This window comes from Colobus angolensis, unplaced genomic scaffold, assembly GCF_000951035.1.
Source record: "Colobus angolensis palliatus isolate OR3802 unplaced genomic scaffold, Cang.pa_1.0 Scaffold87, whole genome shotgun sequence".
NCBI lineage: Eukaryota > Metazoa > Chordata > Mammalia > Primates > Cercopithecidae > Colobus > Colobus angolensis.
In genome coordinates this window covers 3062092-3076558 of record NW_012122598.1, presented here as the reverse complement: position 1 = coordinate 3076558, position 14467 = coordinate 3062092, and the positions used below count along the sequence as shown (strand labels likewise).

At 52.9% G+C, this 14467-nt stretch overlaps 2 protein-coding genes across 2 annotated transcripts in view; one reads left to right on the top strand and one right to left on the bottom strand.

Annotated features, from left to right (window-relative positions):
- The window catches only part of KRT7 (keratin 7, type II), a 60586-nt gene that overhangs the window by 17107 nt on the left and 29012 nt on the right, over nt 1-14467 (top strand). The window lies entirely within an intron of this gene.
- LOC105503594 (chromosome unknown open reading frame, human C12orf80) lies at nt 1467-3681 on the bottom strand (the record flags this gene model as incomplete). The annotated part of the gene is given in 3 exon segments (XM_011930571.1): nt 1467-1495; nt 1830-1959; nt 3454-3681. Coding segments are annotated over 3 exon segments (387 nt in total), but the record flags the coding sequence as incomplete, so codon positions are not given.

Below are 14467 nucleotides of genomic sequence, written 5' to 3'. Positions count from 1 at the left end.
TGTCCCTGTCCTGGTGGGGCACTCCTTCACTTGCCAGCCAGGGACTGTGGCTTGCTTACGTTACTTATAGCGGGATTTCTCAGACTCATCTGTGACTCACTAGAGGGTCGTGAGGATAGAAAACCATCCCAGTGCAATACAGAGTATCGTTTTGTAAATGTATGTGTCTGTTGGTTACTGTTAAATATATTTCTTACTATGCATTGAGATTAAGAAGCTGGAGACACCTGCTCCACTGTCTCTGGGCAGGGCAGAAGCAGGGGCCTGGGGACTCCCTGGTTTTGCCTTGCTCCTCCTCTGCTCCATCATGAGATTCACACTAAGTGCCTATGTGCACTGTCCTGGCATGGCTAGGTCCCAAAATGGGAGAACCCAGATCCAGCTGGAGACATATCCCTTCCTGCCGCCAACAACCCACAGAAGTGCCCCCTCCTGCCATGTGCCTGGGAAGGCCCACACTTGACATCCAAGGTGCTGTGCTACCCAGGAGTGGCCTGCAGGCTGGAGGGTGTGGCAGGACAGGCAAGGGTACAAGGGAAGGCCTCCCAGGCATGCCTCTCATCTGGACCTAGGCCTGGATGAGTTTCAGGGCTGAAGCAAGCTGTCCCTGAACCCTGATTCTTTCCTCATGATGCTGGACACTTAGTCAATCAGTCCAGGGGTAGGGTGAAGGCATCAGAAAAGGCTTCCCACAAAAGCAGACCAGTTGGGGGTGGAGGCCCTGCAACCCGGGCATGGTCTTTCTTTCCTTCCCCCAACACAACAGCCACACCCTCAGTGTGGGCCTAAGTGAAAGCCAGTGGTGGGCAGGGGCAAGGGGTGTAGGGGCACCGCAATAGCAATGGCTGCCATTTACTGAGGGAGGCCTCTGTGCCAGGCACAGCACAGATCAACTTCAATCTTTATGACTCTCCTGAAGTGTTCATATCTATAAAATGGTTCTCATTTTATAGATAGCAAAGCTGAGGTCCAGAGCAGTTATGTTCACATGATTAGTAAGTGCTAGGGCTGAGAATCAATCCCAGGTTGGTCTCTCTCTGCATCTTTCTGTGGCTTCTGAGGGAGAGACTCATGTGTGTTACTGGGGACACAGCACTGGCACACAGGCAGGTTCTAGAGGCCAGGAGAAGGGAACTTGGTCTTGGAAGGGTTTGCAGTACACCAGCTGGAGAGGCTTCTTTTGAGGAGAAGCTGACCTCTTACAGGTACTCACAGAGATTCCCTTCCCAGTATAACCTTAGCTGGGGCCTCCCTGGCAATCAAGGCAAGAACTTGCTCATGGGGAGAGCTGCCCCTTGTTGAGAATTTTATCAGTGAGATTCCTTGATTATCAAAAGGAAAAACATTGCAGCAGGGGAGATGTGACTTAGATTCCAAAGTCTTCTTTGGCACTCTTTAAGGGCAGGGACTAATCCTCCAGCAAAATAGGCTTAATGAACACTGGAGACTCTCGCAACTAGTGTTGATCATGGCATGTGTAGCTCTGTGAGAACATCTGCAAAGTAACACGTAAACAAGGGCAAATGAGCACAGGGTAACTTGGGATCGAAGTGCTGAGGGTACGCGAAGTAAGTGGTGTAGTAAGTGGTAAAAGTTGGGTGGGGTTGACCAGGTAAGGCTTCCAAGAGCAGGCAATGTGTGATGATCTGGGAGGGACAAGGCTTTCTTTGAGGCTGGGGCAGGCAGGGGGAGCAGCTGGCATCTGGCATCCCAGTGGCATCATTCCAGAACCAACCAGTCCTTGGGAGCCCTACCCCAGAGATGGCTCAGTGACCTGGTACTCTGGGAATTTGCCCTGCCTCCTGGGTGGGGATTGTCTAGTCACATGCCTGTCCAGCTCAATTGGTGCCACTGGAAAATGACATGGAAATGTGATATGGCCTTGAGCCAGGTCCTCCTCTCCAGGGTTTTGGCCCAGTTTTGGCCTGTGGCCCACCCAAGTGTCTTCTCTGTGAGATGCTGGGGGAGAGAAAAGAGGGGAGTGCGACTTCTACCAAGGTGGGGCTGAGGGAGATTCTGGAAAGTGGAGTGGGGAATGCTACCAAGGCCAGCTGCCCCCCTCCTCAGGAGCCAGAGGCCAGTCAGGAGGGTGTGTGCCCTGTGGTCAGCCTGCCTCCAGACTTGGCTGCATCCGGGGCGGGAGCCCCGACCTGAGGCTGTGGAGAGAAACCTCAGATTCGTAGAGCTCCTGGGCTGGAGGGGATTTCAGTCTCCCTAGTTTCCTTACAGAGAGGGAGGTGGGGGCCAGGAGTTTGGAGGGGAGGACAGAGCATGTGTATGTGTGTGTTTGTGTGTGTGTGTTTGTGTGTGTGTGTATGTATGGTGGATGGACCCGTGTTATGAGGTTTTTGATTTTTGAGGAATTCCCTGAGGGTGGGGAAGGCTGGTGTCTCTCAGGCCAAGGTCTGAGGTGGGAGCAGCAGGGGCACCTGGACTCTAGGGCTGGGGTGGTGACTGCGGAGGGAGAGACAGGCAGAGCCCAGGTGGCTCCCTCTAGGAAGGGTAGGCCAGGAAGCAGGGCCGGGAAGCTGGAAGGGGTGGGACCGGGAAGCTGGAAGGGGTGGAACCTACTCGGGGAGATCCTTGGTGGGGACAAGGAGGCACATGTGTCTGGCTGCGCTGGAGCTGAAAGTCTGAGAGCAGACAGTGAGATTGGGAGCAGAGAGAGCACCCTGAGGGCAGAGCTCTGGGCCATGTGGAGGCCTCTTTCTGTAATCAGAAGGCAAAGGGAGCCCCTGGTGGTCCAGCAGGACCAGACGGCTCCTTCCCCTGGGACTGCCAGCCAGGCCTGCCATGCTGTGTTCCAGAAGCTGCAGTCTGTCCAGCCAGGCTCAGGGGAGGGTCTTTGGACCCCCAGTGGTGGATTTTGGGGTGAGTGGAGGGGATAATTTGGGGAGAGACATATCCAGGAATTGGCTGGGGAAGGAGAGGTTGAGGGTCAAGACACAGGAGAACTTGGGATTGGGTTTAACTCAAGGTCTGTTTGATCTCTACGGACACCCTGAAACAGAGAGAGAGAGAGAGGCATCTCTTTGGGGATTACAGGCCCTTTACAGCTGGCATTTACTTGCATGCCTGCGGCAGCCTCAGGAGTGACAGCATTTGGCCACCTGCCTCCTGCCCAGCGAACTTCCCGTTCTTTAAAGCAAGGGTGTCCTATTCAGGGTCAGCAGAAAGAGATGCAGGGGAGGGAATGGCCCCTGGCGAGGAGGAGAGCCTCCCCTCCCGTCACCCATTGTCTTTTGGTGTGAGGGGGCAGCACAGGGAGGCTACTGGGGAGCATGGAAGGGCCTGGAAGGAGGGACAGAGATGGTGAGTCACTAGCTAAAGGTCACACGTGGAGGCCGGAGGAAACTCGTGTCTGAGCCCCATGGGGACAGCTCTGTTGTTGGCTCTCCACAGCCTTCCCGTCTTCTTGTCTTGGGCTTTTTGCCCAGGCCCTGCTGTCAGTACCCGCTCCCTGAGCCAGTGCCTGGCACACACAGCCATGAGATCATGGGGCGGGGTAAATTGGCAGGACCCCGATCTCCCCTGGAGCGGCGGCAGGTGCATGCTGGAGCTCTGGGCCTGGCGCCTCTGTAATCTCCCTCCTGGCCCCTTGCAGGGACGTGGCTCCTCCAATCAGTCTGTTCTGCCTTTTCCACCTCAGTCCCCGGACTCCAATTAAGGTGGAACCTTGGCCCAATCCGTGGTATGAAGGCTTGAGATTAGACTTCAAAAAGGACTTCCTACTCAACCTGTGGGATGGTGGGATAAGGGCAGAGGGAGTTAAAATTAGGGACAGATAATAATAATAAGTATATTATTCATCATCGAGGGCTGACTCTGTGCCCTGCTCTGTGCTAAGTGCTTTGCAGGCAGTTCTCGTGTAATCTTCACCGTAACATTGTAGAACACAGAAACTCAGCCCGAGCTTTTGCAGCCAGTCAGCAGAGGAGCTGGTGCTTGCCCTGAGCTTCTAGCTGTGGGATGAATCTGGAGGGCACAGTGAGGCTGGCCACTGGAGGCTCACGTGGGCTCCCGAGTGCCCATCATCCATCATTTGGCATTTCGTCGTGAATAAGACAGGGGTCTGGAGGTCAAATAGGTCGGAAAGGTAAGAGCTGAGTTCATGTTCCAGAAGGCGAAAGTCAGGATGCAGAAGTGGGTAGGCCTGTTTCTGTTTGGCATCTCTTGAGTCAGAAAAGAAGCAAGCACATCAGAACTGCAGCAAGAGGGAGCGAGGTGAGACAGCAAGACGTTCTGACTTCCAGGGCTGCACGTCATCGGCACGTGAGGGGTGTGTTTCCTGGAGAGGGAGAGCTGCTTACCGGGCTCAACTGGGAAGTGGGAGGATGGACGGCCCTCGGTGGGGTCTCTGTTCAGGCTTGTGTGCGAGCACCTGTGTGTACATGCCTGTGTGTGTGCCCAGATATGTGTCCACAGTCTCTAGTGAGGCATCTTCTGCCTCCACAGGCTCTGAGCTCTCCAGCAGCGTCTGTTGTTGTGAGCACAGGCCCCTGAGACAGGACTGTTTCCTTTGCTGATGGTCTGGAAGGTACTTTATGTTTGGGTGCAGTGCTGTCTTGATTGGGGACCATTCTTTTTCCTCAAATGTCCTCCAATTTGGCAGACCATGTATTCCAATCTGAAAACCTCCACCCTTACTTTCAGGAATTTTTCTTTGCCCCTTCTCTAAGGACCTCCATTCCCTTTGCCTTTCCTTGAGGACAAACGCCTTTCCTTGAGTATATGACTCTTTCGCCCCTGCTGCATTCTAGCTTCCACAGGATTGGATTCACTGTAGCGAGTCCATACATGCTTAGTAGCACAGATGCAGGGGGAGAAGGGGCGCGTGAGTGACTGCGTGTGGATGAGGATAGCCCTTGGGTGCTCCCTGTCAGGTGTCATGTTAGCTGCTGGCCCCGTCTGCCCTTGCTGTCCAAGCCTGTACCACGTGTCAGGGGTCTGGGGTCAGATTCTGTGTTTCAAGGTCCAATGGCAACACAAAAATTCCTGGGATGTCAGGGCCAGGTGGGACCCCAGAGGCCACCTAGGTGCATCTATCCTTCACTGATCGACAAGGCACCCCCCAGAGAGGGAAGGGCCTTCCTTGCCCAAGATCACACAGGAAGTTGAGGGGACACAGATGGGTCTCCTGGCTCCCAGTCACAGCTCTGTTCACCATGCCACATTCTCTCCCTAATTTTGACAACCCCCTCTCCCTTCCTCTCTCCCTCTCTTTGCTATCATCTTTGTACTTTTCTCTTGCCCTCCCCTTTCAAGAACACACATTCAGAGCCTGCCCATTTCTCAAGGCCTAGCCTGGCCCTCCTTCACTCTGGAACCTGCCTGATTCCTCTCCCCTAACTTCTTCTGCACCATTAGCGACATGTCCTGCTAATTCTCATTCTCTAATTGTCTGTAACACAAATTAATGCTTGATTACTTGATGCTCTAATGACCTGAGCTCTAACCAGGCTCAATTGCTTTCTAGCTGCGTGACCTTGGGCTAGTTACTTAACATTCTTAGTTCTCTGTTTTGTCATCTGTAAAGTGGGGCTGGATTTGAGCCTGAGTAAACAGCAGAAGCCAAGACTCAGAGGGGTAAACTTCAAAAACGGCAGTGTTAAAATCTAAGGTGTGATGGTGGTGTGCTGGGAGCAATGGTGAGAAGGCAGGCAGGGGTCATCCGGGGGAGTCTCAGCTGTGGGGGTCTTATGTTATTGGTAATGGGGCTCCCATGAGGCTTTTTGTAAGGGAAGTAACAAACCCCCACCTAGAGCTTGAAGCGGGGTAGAAAGGGCACTGGCTTTGGAGCTGGCAGATCTGGATTGAAATTCCAGCTCCACCACTGACTAGCTGTGTGATGCTGCACACATTGCTAGATCTCTCTGAGCCTCCTTTTTCAAACTATAAATTAAGGATTATACTCACCCTATGGAATTATGGTAAGGATTAAACAAGAAAAGGTCTGTTAATTGCTTAGCTTGGAGTCTTGCACTTAGTAAGTACTTAATAAGGAGTAGTCGTGATTACTGGTGCTGTCGTCATCACCCAGCAGCACGTGTCTGCCTCCTGGCCTGCCTCTGTCCTGGGTCTCTCTGGGCCCTGGGTGTCAGGCTCATTCCTCGTTTCCCAACCTGGAGGCTTCCCAAGGGCAGGGCTCACATGCATCATCTTCTTGCTCTGGCTGCTTCAGGAAGTGATGGGAGTGGGAAAGACTGTTGAACGGGTGATGTCACACTTTGGGGCTTCTGGGTGGTTCTGCAGAGGCCCCAGGGACCTGTAGGCAGGTGGAGAGGGGATGGGGAAGGTCTCAGGTCCTATTGGTCACCCATCAGTTGTGTAATGTCTGAAGTGATTAAGGAACTTGGGGAGGTTGGTGTTGACAAGATGTTAAGCCAATTCTCCCAGGGATAGTCCCTGGGGCCTCAGGCACTGCGGTGGGCCTAGCGCTGCTGGGGAACCCCATGGTGGGGGCAGGCCCATCCCCCAGACAGAGAGCACAGAGGTGAAAGCTGAGGGGAACTTGACTGACAGCTTCTCCCAGCCCCGACTGAGTGTCTCCTCGGTTCATGCGGATGGAGCGGGGAACCAGACTACACTATCAATGAAATAATTAGAGCCTAATATTAGACAGTATTTCAGGTGTTCAGGGGTGTGCTGGGTGCAGAGGATAATCATTTGGCAAGGTTGGCTGGGGCCCTGCCTGCAGAGAGGTTACAGTTTACAGGGGGTTCAGACAAGCACACAGAGGATACGCACCAGGAAGGGAGGAAGCCTGGGGGCTACAGGAGCTCTGAGGGGTGCACTTGGCCTCTCTAGAATGGCCATGTGAAGTTTTGTGGGAGTGAGACATAGCTGGCCCTACAGGTTGAACCAGGGACATGCAAGCGGTTGTGTGTTTGGAGAGCAGACCGGGGTGTTAAGACGGTCTGGTGGAGGTGGTGGTGGGGGGTGACGGTGGCTGGAGATGAAGCCAGAAAAGTACGCGGGGCTCTTGAATGCCGACATGAGGAGTGAGCTTTCTGTCCCAGGGGAAGCTGGGAGCTGTTGAAGAGTTTTAAGCAGAGAGGGATGTGGTCAGATGCAGGGGCTGCAATGCTATGGGAATAGGGAGGATTGCAGGGGGTCTGCCTTTGGGTTTCATGGAGCAGGGGAGTGATGGCGGGGGCATGCTCCTGCAGAGGGAGAAGGGGATGGGGTGTGTGGGTCTGCAGCAGGCAGTCTGAGGTGGGCCTGCCCAGGTGAGACTCTATCAGGTCAGGGTTTGGAGCCCAGGGCAGGGCTGAGGGAGGGGGAAGGGTGAGGTGGAGGGCTGGACTGAAAGACCAGGCAGGAGAACTGCGGCTTCAGCTCCGCCAGCACTTCCTTTAGGCCTCCCAGGGTGGTCTGCTCCACTGGCCCTCAGAAAGACTTGCCGCCTCGCGGAGCCTCAGTGTTCTCATCTGAAGAATAGAGCAGGCAAGGCCTTTCTCCTACACACTTATTTATCTGATTAGTGAACAGTCACAGTGTCTCCATCTGGGCCCTGAGTTATGGGACACAGGAACTGGGAGAGGTAAGCCCATGACCCACCAGGCCCCCCGAAGAGCCATGCCACAGCCTGAGGTGGGCTCTCGATGTTGACCAGCTCTTGGAGTACTTCAGGAGGAGGTGGAGGGACTGGGGAGTTCTAGGAGAGTGTCCATGATAAAGAACCTCAAACAAGATCCCAGGTCCAAGGCCGCCTCCCCTCCTCTGTGACATGGGGTGCTCTCAGACCCTTGCAGCTCAGTGGGCTTTTGAGCCACCCCTGCGTAGTGGGACCAGAACCCTTAGGGCTGGGAGGACAGGGAATACAGGGTTGTAGCTTAGGCATAATGGGGTGAGGACCCCAGGACTCACCCAGCTCTGAAGGTCGCCAGATCTTTGCATTTTACTGTTCATCTTCTGCCTCTGCAGAGCCCTGAATGGGAAGAAATGGGCTCCATGTGCAGCAGGCCAGGAGAGATTTAGGCAACAAGAACTTCCAGTTCTGTCTCAGGGTTCCCAGCTTTCTCCATTTCCTGAGGGAGCCGCTGAGCCTGTGGGAGATGAGGGGTGCCCATTCCCCGGTCTCAGCCTCCCCCACCTGCCCTCCTGGGATACATGTCTGCCACTTGCATCTCGTTGGAAGCTGTCCCCATATGGGTGTTAGGCAGGTGGCAGGTGCTAGAGGAGAGTGCACCACCCCATTGCCTCCCCCTCTGGGGATCACTGTGAGTTGGGGTAAGAGGAGGGTGTTCCAGCCAGCCCCAGGAGAGGGGAAAGCGGCCCCCGTCTGCCCTGGTGGATCTCTGCTCCTGGAAGAGGTGCTCTAGCAGGCTCATCTACCTGAGTCACTGCCTTCCATGTGGGGTAAGTTGAGCCCTGCCTTTTGGATGTCAAAATCCAGGGATGCTAAGATCCTGGGTCTGGAGAAGGGAAGGGGCACAGTGCAGCAGAGCCTTGGCCTGTGTTTCCTGACGGGGGATGGAGCTGGCAGGACAGGGAGGCTAGGTGGCTGGTGGTGCAGGGCGTGCCCATCCCTCTACCTCCTTCCTCACACCCCTGAACTGCTCTGTTCGCATCTGGCCTCTCTTCTCTCCTCACTTTTTCTTCTCTTCTTCTCTTCTCTCTCACTCCCCTCCTGTCCTCAACCTTTTCGTCTCCCTCCCCACAGTCCTTCCCTCTGTCTCCTTTATTTCTTCCTTAACCCCCTGCCCTTCCATTTCCCATCTCCTCCTCCACCCTCCGGTTCTATTCCATCCACTTACCCCACCACAGACCCACCTCCCTGAGTTCAAGCTGCCCATTCTTCCTTCTTGCAGCCCCTGCCCATCTGAGGAGCAGAGTTCATCCCATACCCTGCAGGGAGTCCAGTGCTACCACGATGCCCCTCTCTTCCCTCCTTGAGGCTGGCTGGGTCCAGCCTGAGCTGTGCCGCCTGTTGGCTCAGGCCAGTGGGATTGTGCCTCAGGCAGGCTCCTGCCCTTCCAAACCCAGGGCTTGGCTGCAGACCCGACAGTGGCTCCCAGAGGTGAGACTGGGGATTGCAGCATCCTGCCAGCTGCAGTTCCCTGCCTGCTGTACTCTCACTCCTGATGTCCTGAATGTCCCACTTGTATGTCTACTGGTGGGCATGAGCATGTGAACGCTGTGTGGACACCTGGGCATAGTCTGTTGTTCATGCATGCACGTGTGTGTCTGGGGGTGTGCATGATTTGAGTGTGTACCTCCTGCCTTGAGTGCACACCACCCCTGGGAACTGCGGTGTATGTGTGAGTGCTGAGTGCACATGGGTGTGCAGGTGTGTGATGGAATTCAGGCTCCTGCAGACTTTGCATATGTGTGAGTGTGTACATTTGGGAGCATGTGCGATAGCACAAAGTCATGTGTTTTCCTGCATACTTGGAGAAGTTTAAGTGCCCTGCCAAGTGTGTGCTTGTCTGTGCCTGGGGACACCAGTGAGCATGGGAATAGCATGAAGCCACGTGGACATGTGTGAGGTGGGAGGGGACTGTGGGCACTTGCACAAGGCTGCTTATAGCATGCACCTGTGTGCCCCAGAAAGAATATCTGCCTGTGTGAGTTATGTGCACACGTGTATTCACTGCACGTGTGAGGGATATGAGACCACCCTCACCCCCAAAAAGTCTGTGGTGCCCTAAAGGCACGTGTGAGCAGTGAGCAGGGCCTGAGGGAAGCTGTCTGTGTCTACATGAGGAGATGCATCCTCCCAGGCCCAGGGTGTGGCTGTGCTGAAAGGGGACATATTTAGTAATTTATGAGCTTTTAAGGAAAAGCCTCAGCCCCCATTCAGGCCCCAGACACAGTGACCTCCTGCCCCCCGCTGCCACCTCACTCAGGCCTGACATCAGCCGGGCACCTGAAACCACAGGAATGAGAGGTGATCTCATTGCCACTGCCACCTCACCTGCTCACCCACTGTAGGGCTGATGCCAGGGGATAGCAAGGATGCCTCCCAAAGCACCTGCTGGGTGCAGGAGTGTGCTGCCAGGACCATGCTGCAGTCCAGGCCACAGACCCTCTGCAGCCACCGAGGCCACACTAGCCCCACCCCCTGGCTCAGAGAGGGTTGCAGAGAGTAGGGATACCTGTTTCTGCCTTGGTGGACTTGGGGTCCCAGTGCCCCCTTTCCCAGCCAAGCCTGGCTCCTTCAGGAGAGCTAGTGGGCCTCCCGAAGTCTGCCCTCTGGGATCGACTGGCCACAAAGCAGAAGGGAGAAAGCCCTTGATAAATGTGGGTTGGAGGAATGAATGAAGAAACGGTGAGGCTGGGTGAGGGAGCTCACATCTGTAATCTTAGAGCTTTGGGAAGCTGAGGCAGGAAGATGACTTGAGTTCAGGAGTTGGAGACCAGCCTTGGCAACATAGTGAGGCCCTGTTTCTACACTTTTTTTTTTTGAGACAGAATCTCACTCTGTCGCTGAGGCTGGAGTGCAGTGGCACGATCTCGGCCCACTGCAACCTCTGCCTCCTGGGTTCAAGCGATTCTCATGCCTCAGCTCCCAAGTAGCTGGGATTATGGGCTTGTGCCACCACACCCAGCTGATTTTTTGTATTTTTTAGTAGGAATGGGGTTTCACCATGTTGGCCAGGCTGGTCTACAACTCCTGATCTCAAGTGATCCACCTGCCTCAGCCTCCCAAAGTGTTGGGATTACAAGTGTGAGCCACCGCACCTTGCCCAATCTTTATTTTATTTTTTTTATTTAAAAAAGAAACTGCGGTTCCCAGGGGTGGTGCTGGCTGGCCCCAGGGAGTGCACTGAGGGTGAGTGGATGGCTGTGCTCAGTGCTATGAGATTGGCCTTTGAATTCACTTCTGCCTGATCCTCACTTTTCTCCTTTCTAGGAAAGATCAGAAATCCCCTACAAGTTAATTATACCAAAGAAATTCAGAGGTGCGCCTGGTGCCTGGCACATGGTAAGTGCTCAGGAAATGACAGGTGTCTCCTCCCTGAGAGCGGACAGCTGCCCTGAGCCCCTTCCAGAGCAACCCCTGGACCAGCCACGAGTCAGCTCCGGCTGGGCAGCAGAGATCCTCGAGTTCCTGTTCTGGAAGCATGAGTCAGGCCCAGGTGGGAGAGGAGGGAGGTCACACTGGGGTCAGATGCCGGACCCAGACAGGATCAGACAGGCGTCTGGCTGCCACCTTATCATGATGCTAGTAACTGGATCTCAGAAGATAAGGCCCTGGGGCTGAATGAAGCATTCCGGCTCTGTGGGCCGAAATGTTGATGTGGGCTGTACGATGCGTAGATGCTTTTCAGATAGCACAGCCTGAAAAGGGCCAGCAAGCCCCCAAAGGCATTGCCTTCACAGCTGCTTTTGCTGCTACTTCTGGGGACAGAACCTCCATCGACTGGGGACCCCCATCACCTCCATGAGAGCTCCTGAATCTAGCTTGCCAGCCCAGAGCCCATCTCTGATTTCCTGAGAGCCTCTGTTCTTTATCTAGATCTTAGCAGTCACCAGTAAGGACCCAGATGCGCTTTTCACCAGGCTTTGGAGAACATCTGAGGAGTGGAAATTCCTCTTTTAACCTTCTTTCCTACACCTCTGACTCTTGAGCAGGGGTCCATCATCCGCTGTTGCTATAAACTGTGACCGTTCAGTACAATGGACAGTGCTCATGAGTGGGGTGGGGACAAGCTTCTCTGCGCTGTGCAAAAGTCAATGTTTCAGCCATACTAGGCATATGCCCAGTGCCTGGCTCCTTATCTGTAGGAACCATTGTCTCTCTTGTTTCTTATGGCAGATAACGATGGCTTACCCATCTCTCAGGAGCAAAGCACGCCACTTCAAACAGTCAAACACATTAACGACCTTATTTAGGAATTAGGTGCCTCAGAGAGAGCCTTTGCAGGCTGAAACATGGAGGGAAGTGGTGTGGTGATGGGACTTTTTTGCTTCCAGATATGCAGAAAAAGGCAGTGTGGGAACACACACACACACACACACACACACACACACACACACACACACCCCTGGACAGAGAAACAAAGCATTCATTGAGCACCTGCTGTGGACCGACCCTTATTAGGCACTGGGAGGGAGTGGACAGAAAAGCGAGTTTGCACAGTGTTTGCCTTTAGCAGCTCACAGTTGCATGGAGAAGATATGCATCAGCAAACGCTTACTGCTTTTCCATTTTTGAAATCTGTAGGACTATCCCAGGGAAAACATCAAACCTGTTAAAATATGCAAAAAGTGAAGCAGCAGCTTTGCTGTGGGAAAAACAAACCTCAGAAACCCTTAGTGACAGGCCACTGAACGCTGGTTCCTAAGGCAGTCCTCTCCTGGTTCCACTGGCAACTGCACCAGCCAGGCCCCTGCCACCACTGCTGGGGAAACAGTAAAGGGGAAATGGCATAGAGGTCCATACATACATATTATATATATACACACACACACACACATACACACACACACACACATTATATATATACATAACGTGACAATACCAGAGCAAAGGCAGTCCTCTCTTCCTCTCCCCTCCTCCCTTCCCCAGTCTCCTCCTTCTCTGAGCCTTCAGGGCCTGATGGGAAGGTCTTGGTCCCAGTAGAGGGTAGGAAAAGTCCCAGTTTGCTTCACTTCCTATCCCAAGCCCCAGAGGCCACAGGCAACCGACCTCCTCCTGGAGTGCTTACTGCTGAGATTCCTCACTGGAGCCTTGGCCCACAGCCAGCATCCAGCCCTCCCTGGCCAGCCTCAGGCCTGAACCCCTGCACAGGGAGGTGTTTGTCTGCCCACGCCTGGCAGGCTGCCCCAAGACAGTCAGGATGAACAGGTTTGGCCACCTGAACTGACTGCAACCTTTGCCTTTAGTGAGATAAAGAAAGACTCAGAGCTTTCGGCCACAGCCAGAATGAAGTTTTGGGACTTTTTCTGCCCCTTTGAAATAATTTTTAACTTATGAAAAAGTTGCAAGAATAGTACACACAACTTTTTTTTTTTCTGTATCATTTGAGAGTAAGTTGCTGGCCTGATGACCCCTCACTCCTGAATAGTTTAATGTGTATTTCCTCAAACAAGGACATTCTCACTCTCACATAACCACAACACAGCCATTAACACCAAGGATTTCATCTCAATACGTTACTGCCATCAAGTCCTCAGACCCCATTTGTTTTTCCCAGTTGTCCCGGTGAGGTCCTTTAGAGCAGAAGGTTCCAGTTCAGAGTCAGGCATGGTTGCGTGCGACTGTCATGTCTGGTTAGCGTTCTCGAATCTGAAATAGTTCCTGCGTCTTGATTTCCATGACCTTGGCACTTGAGTTTTGTAGAACGTCCCTCAATTGGGGTTTGCGTGATGTTTCTTCATGAATAGATTCTGATTCTGCATTTCTGGTAGGAAAATCACAGAAGCCATGCTGTGTTCTTCCTACAGCATCCGGTCAGGCCCTGCACCATCTTAATTTGTTCCATTACCGGTGATGTTAACTTTGATAGCTTGATTAAGATGGTGTCTACCAGCCTTCTCCAAGGTAACTTACGTTTTTCCTCTTTGTAATTAAAAAGCACTTTATGGAGAGATCCTTTGAGACTATGTAAGTATCTTGATCTTCATCAGACTTCCTCCCACTGGTGTTAGCATCATTGATGTTTCTTGGCCTAATTATTACTGTGATAGCTGCCAAGTCCGCTATTACTTCTGTGTTTATCAGTTGGCATCTTCTGTACAGAAAAAGAAAAAGCTCTTTCTCTTCTCTACATTTATTTATTCATATTTTAATTTATATTAGTATAGACTCAGGGATTCCTATTTTACTCATGATTTATTTTGGTTTTATTTTATTAATTTTAATTTATTTTTGTTAATTTATTTTTGAGATAGGGTCTTGCTGTTACCCAGGCTGGGGTACAGCGGTGTGATCATAACTCACTGTAACCTCGAACTCTTGGGTCCAAGCAATCCTCCTGTCTCAGCCTCCCAAGTACCTGGGACTTCAGGTGTGCACCACCTTGCCGGGCTCATTTTTTTTTTTAAGACAGGGTCTTGTTGTGTTGCCCAGGCTGGCCTTGAACTCTTGGCCTCAAGTGATCTTCCTGACTTGGTATCCCAAAGTGCTGGGATGACAGCACCTGGCCTCATTATTTATTTTGGTGCTGAAAATCTCCCTGCTTGGCCAAGGGGTCACCCGTTCAGCAGGCTTCTGTGTCCTTTTGCGATACCCCCTCCATTCTTTAGGCACTTCCTTGCTTTCTAAAACAAGGTGTTCCTGGCTCATCTTGTACTTTCCCTGTCCCACCCGTGGTATTGGCCATTTTCCCAAGGAACAGTCGTTTCTCTTGGTGGAGAACGGGATACGGAAACCGAGATCCGGGCACTAGCTCTCCTCATTGCTTTCGAGAGTTGGTCAGTTTGTCAGTGATACTTGGACTGCAGTCAGGGGAAGGATGTTTCCTTTAAGCTTTAATATTTGAAACCAGCAACTCTAAGGCTTGTTTGGGTGGTGGGC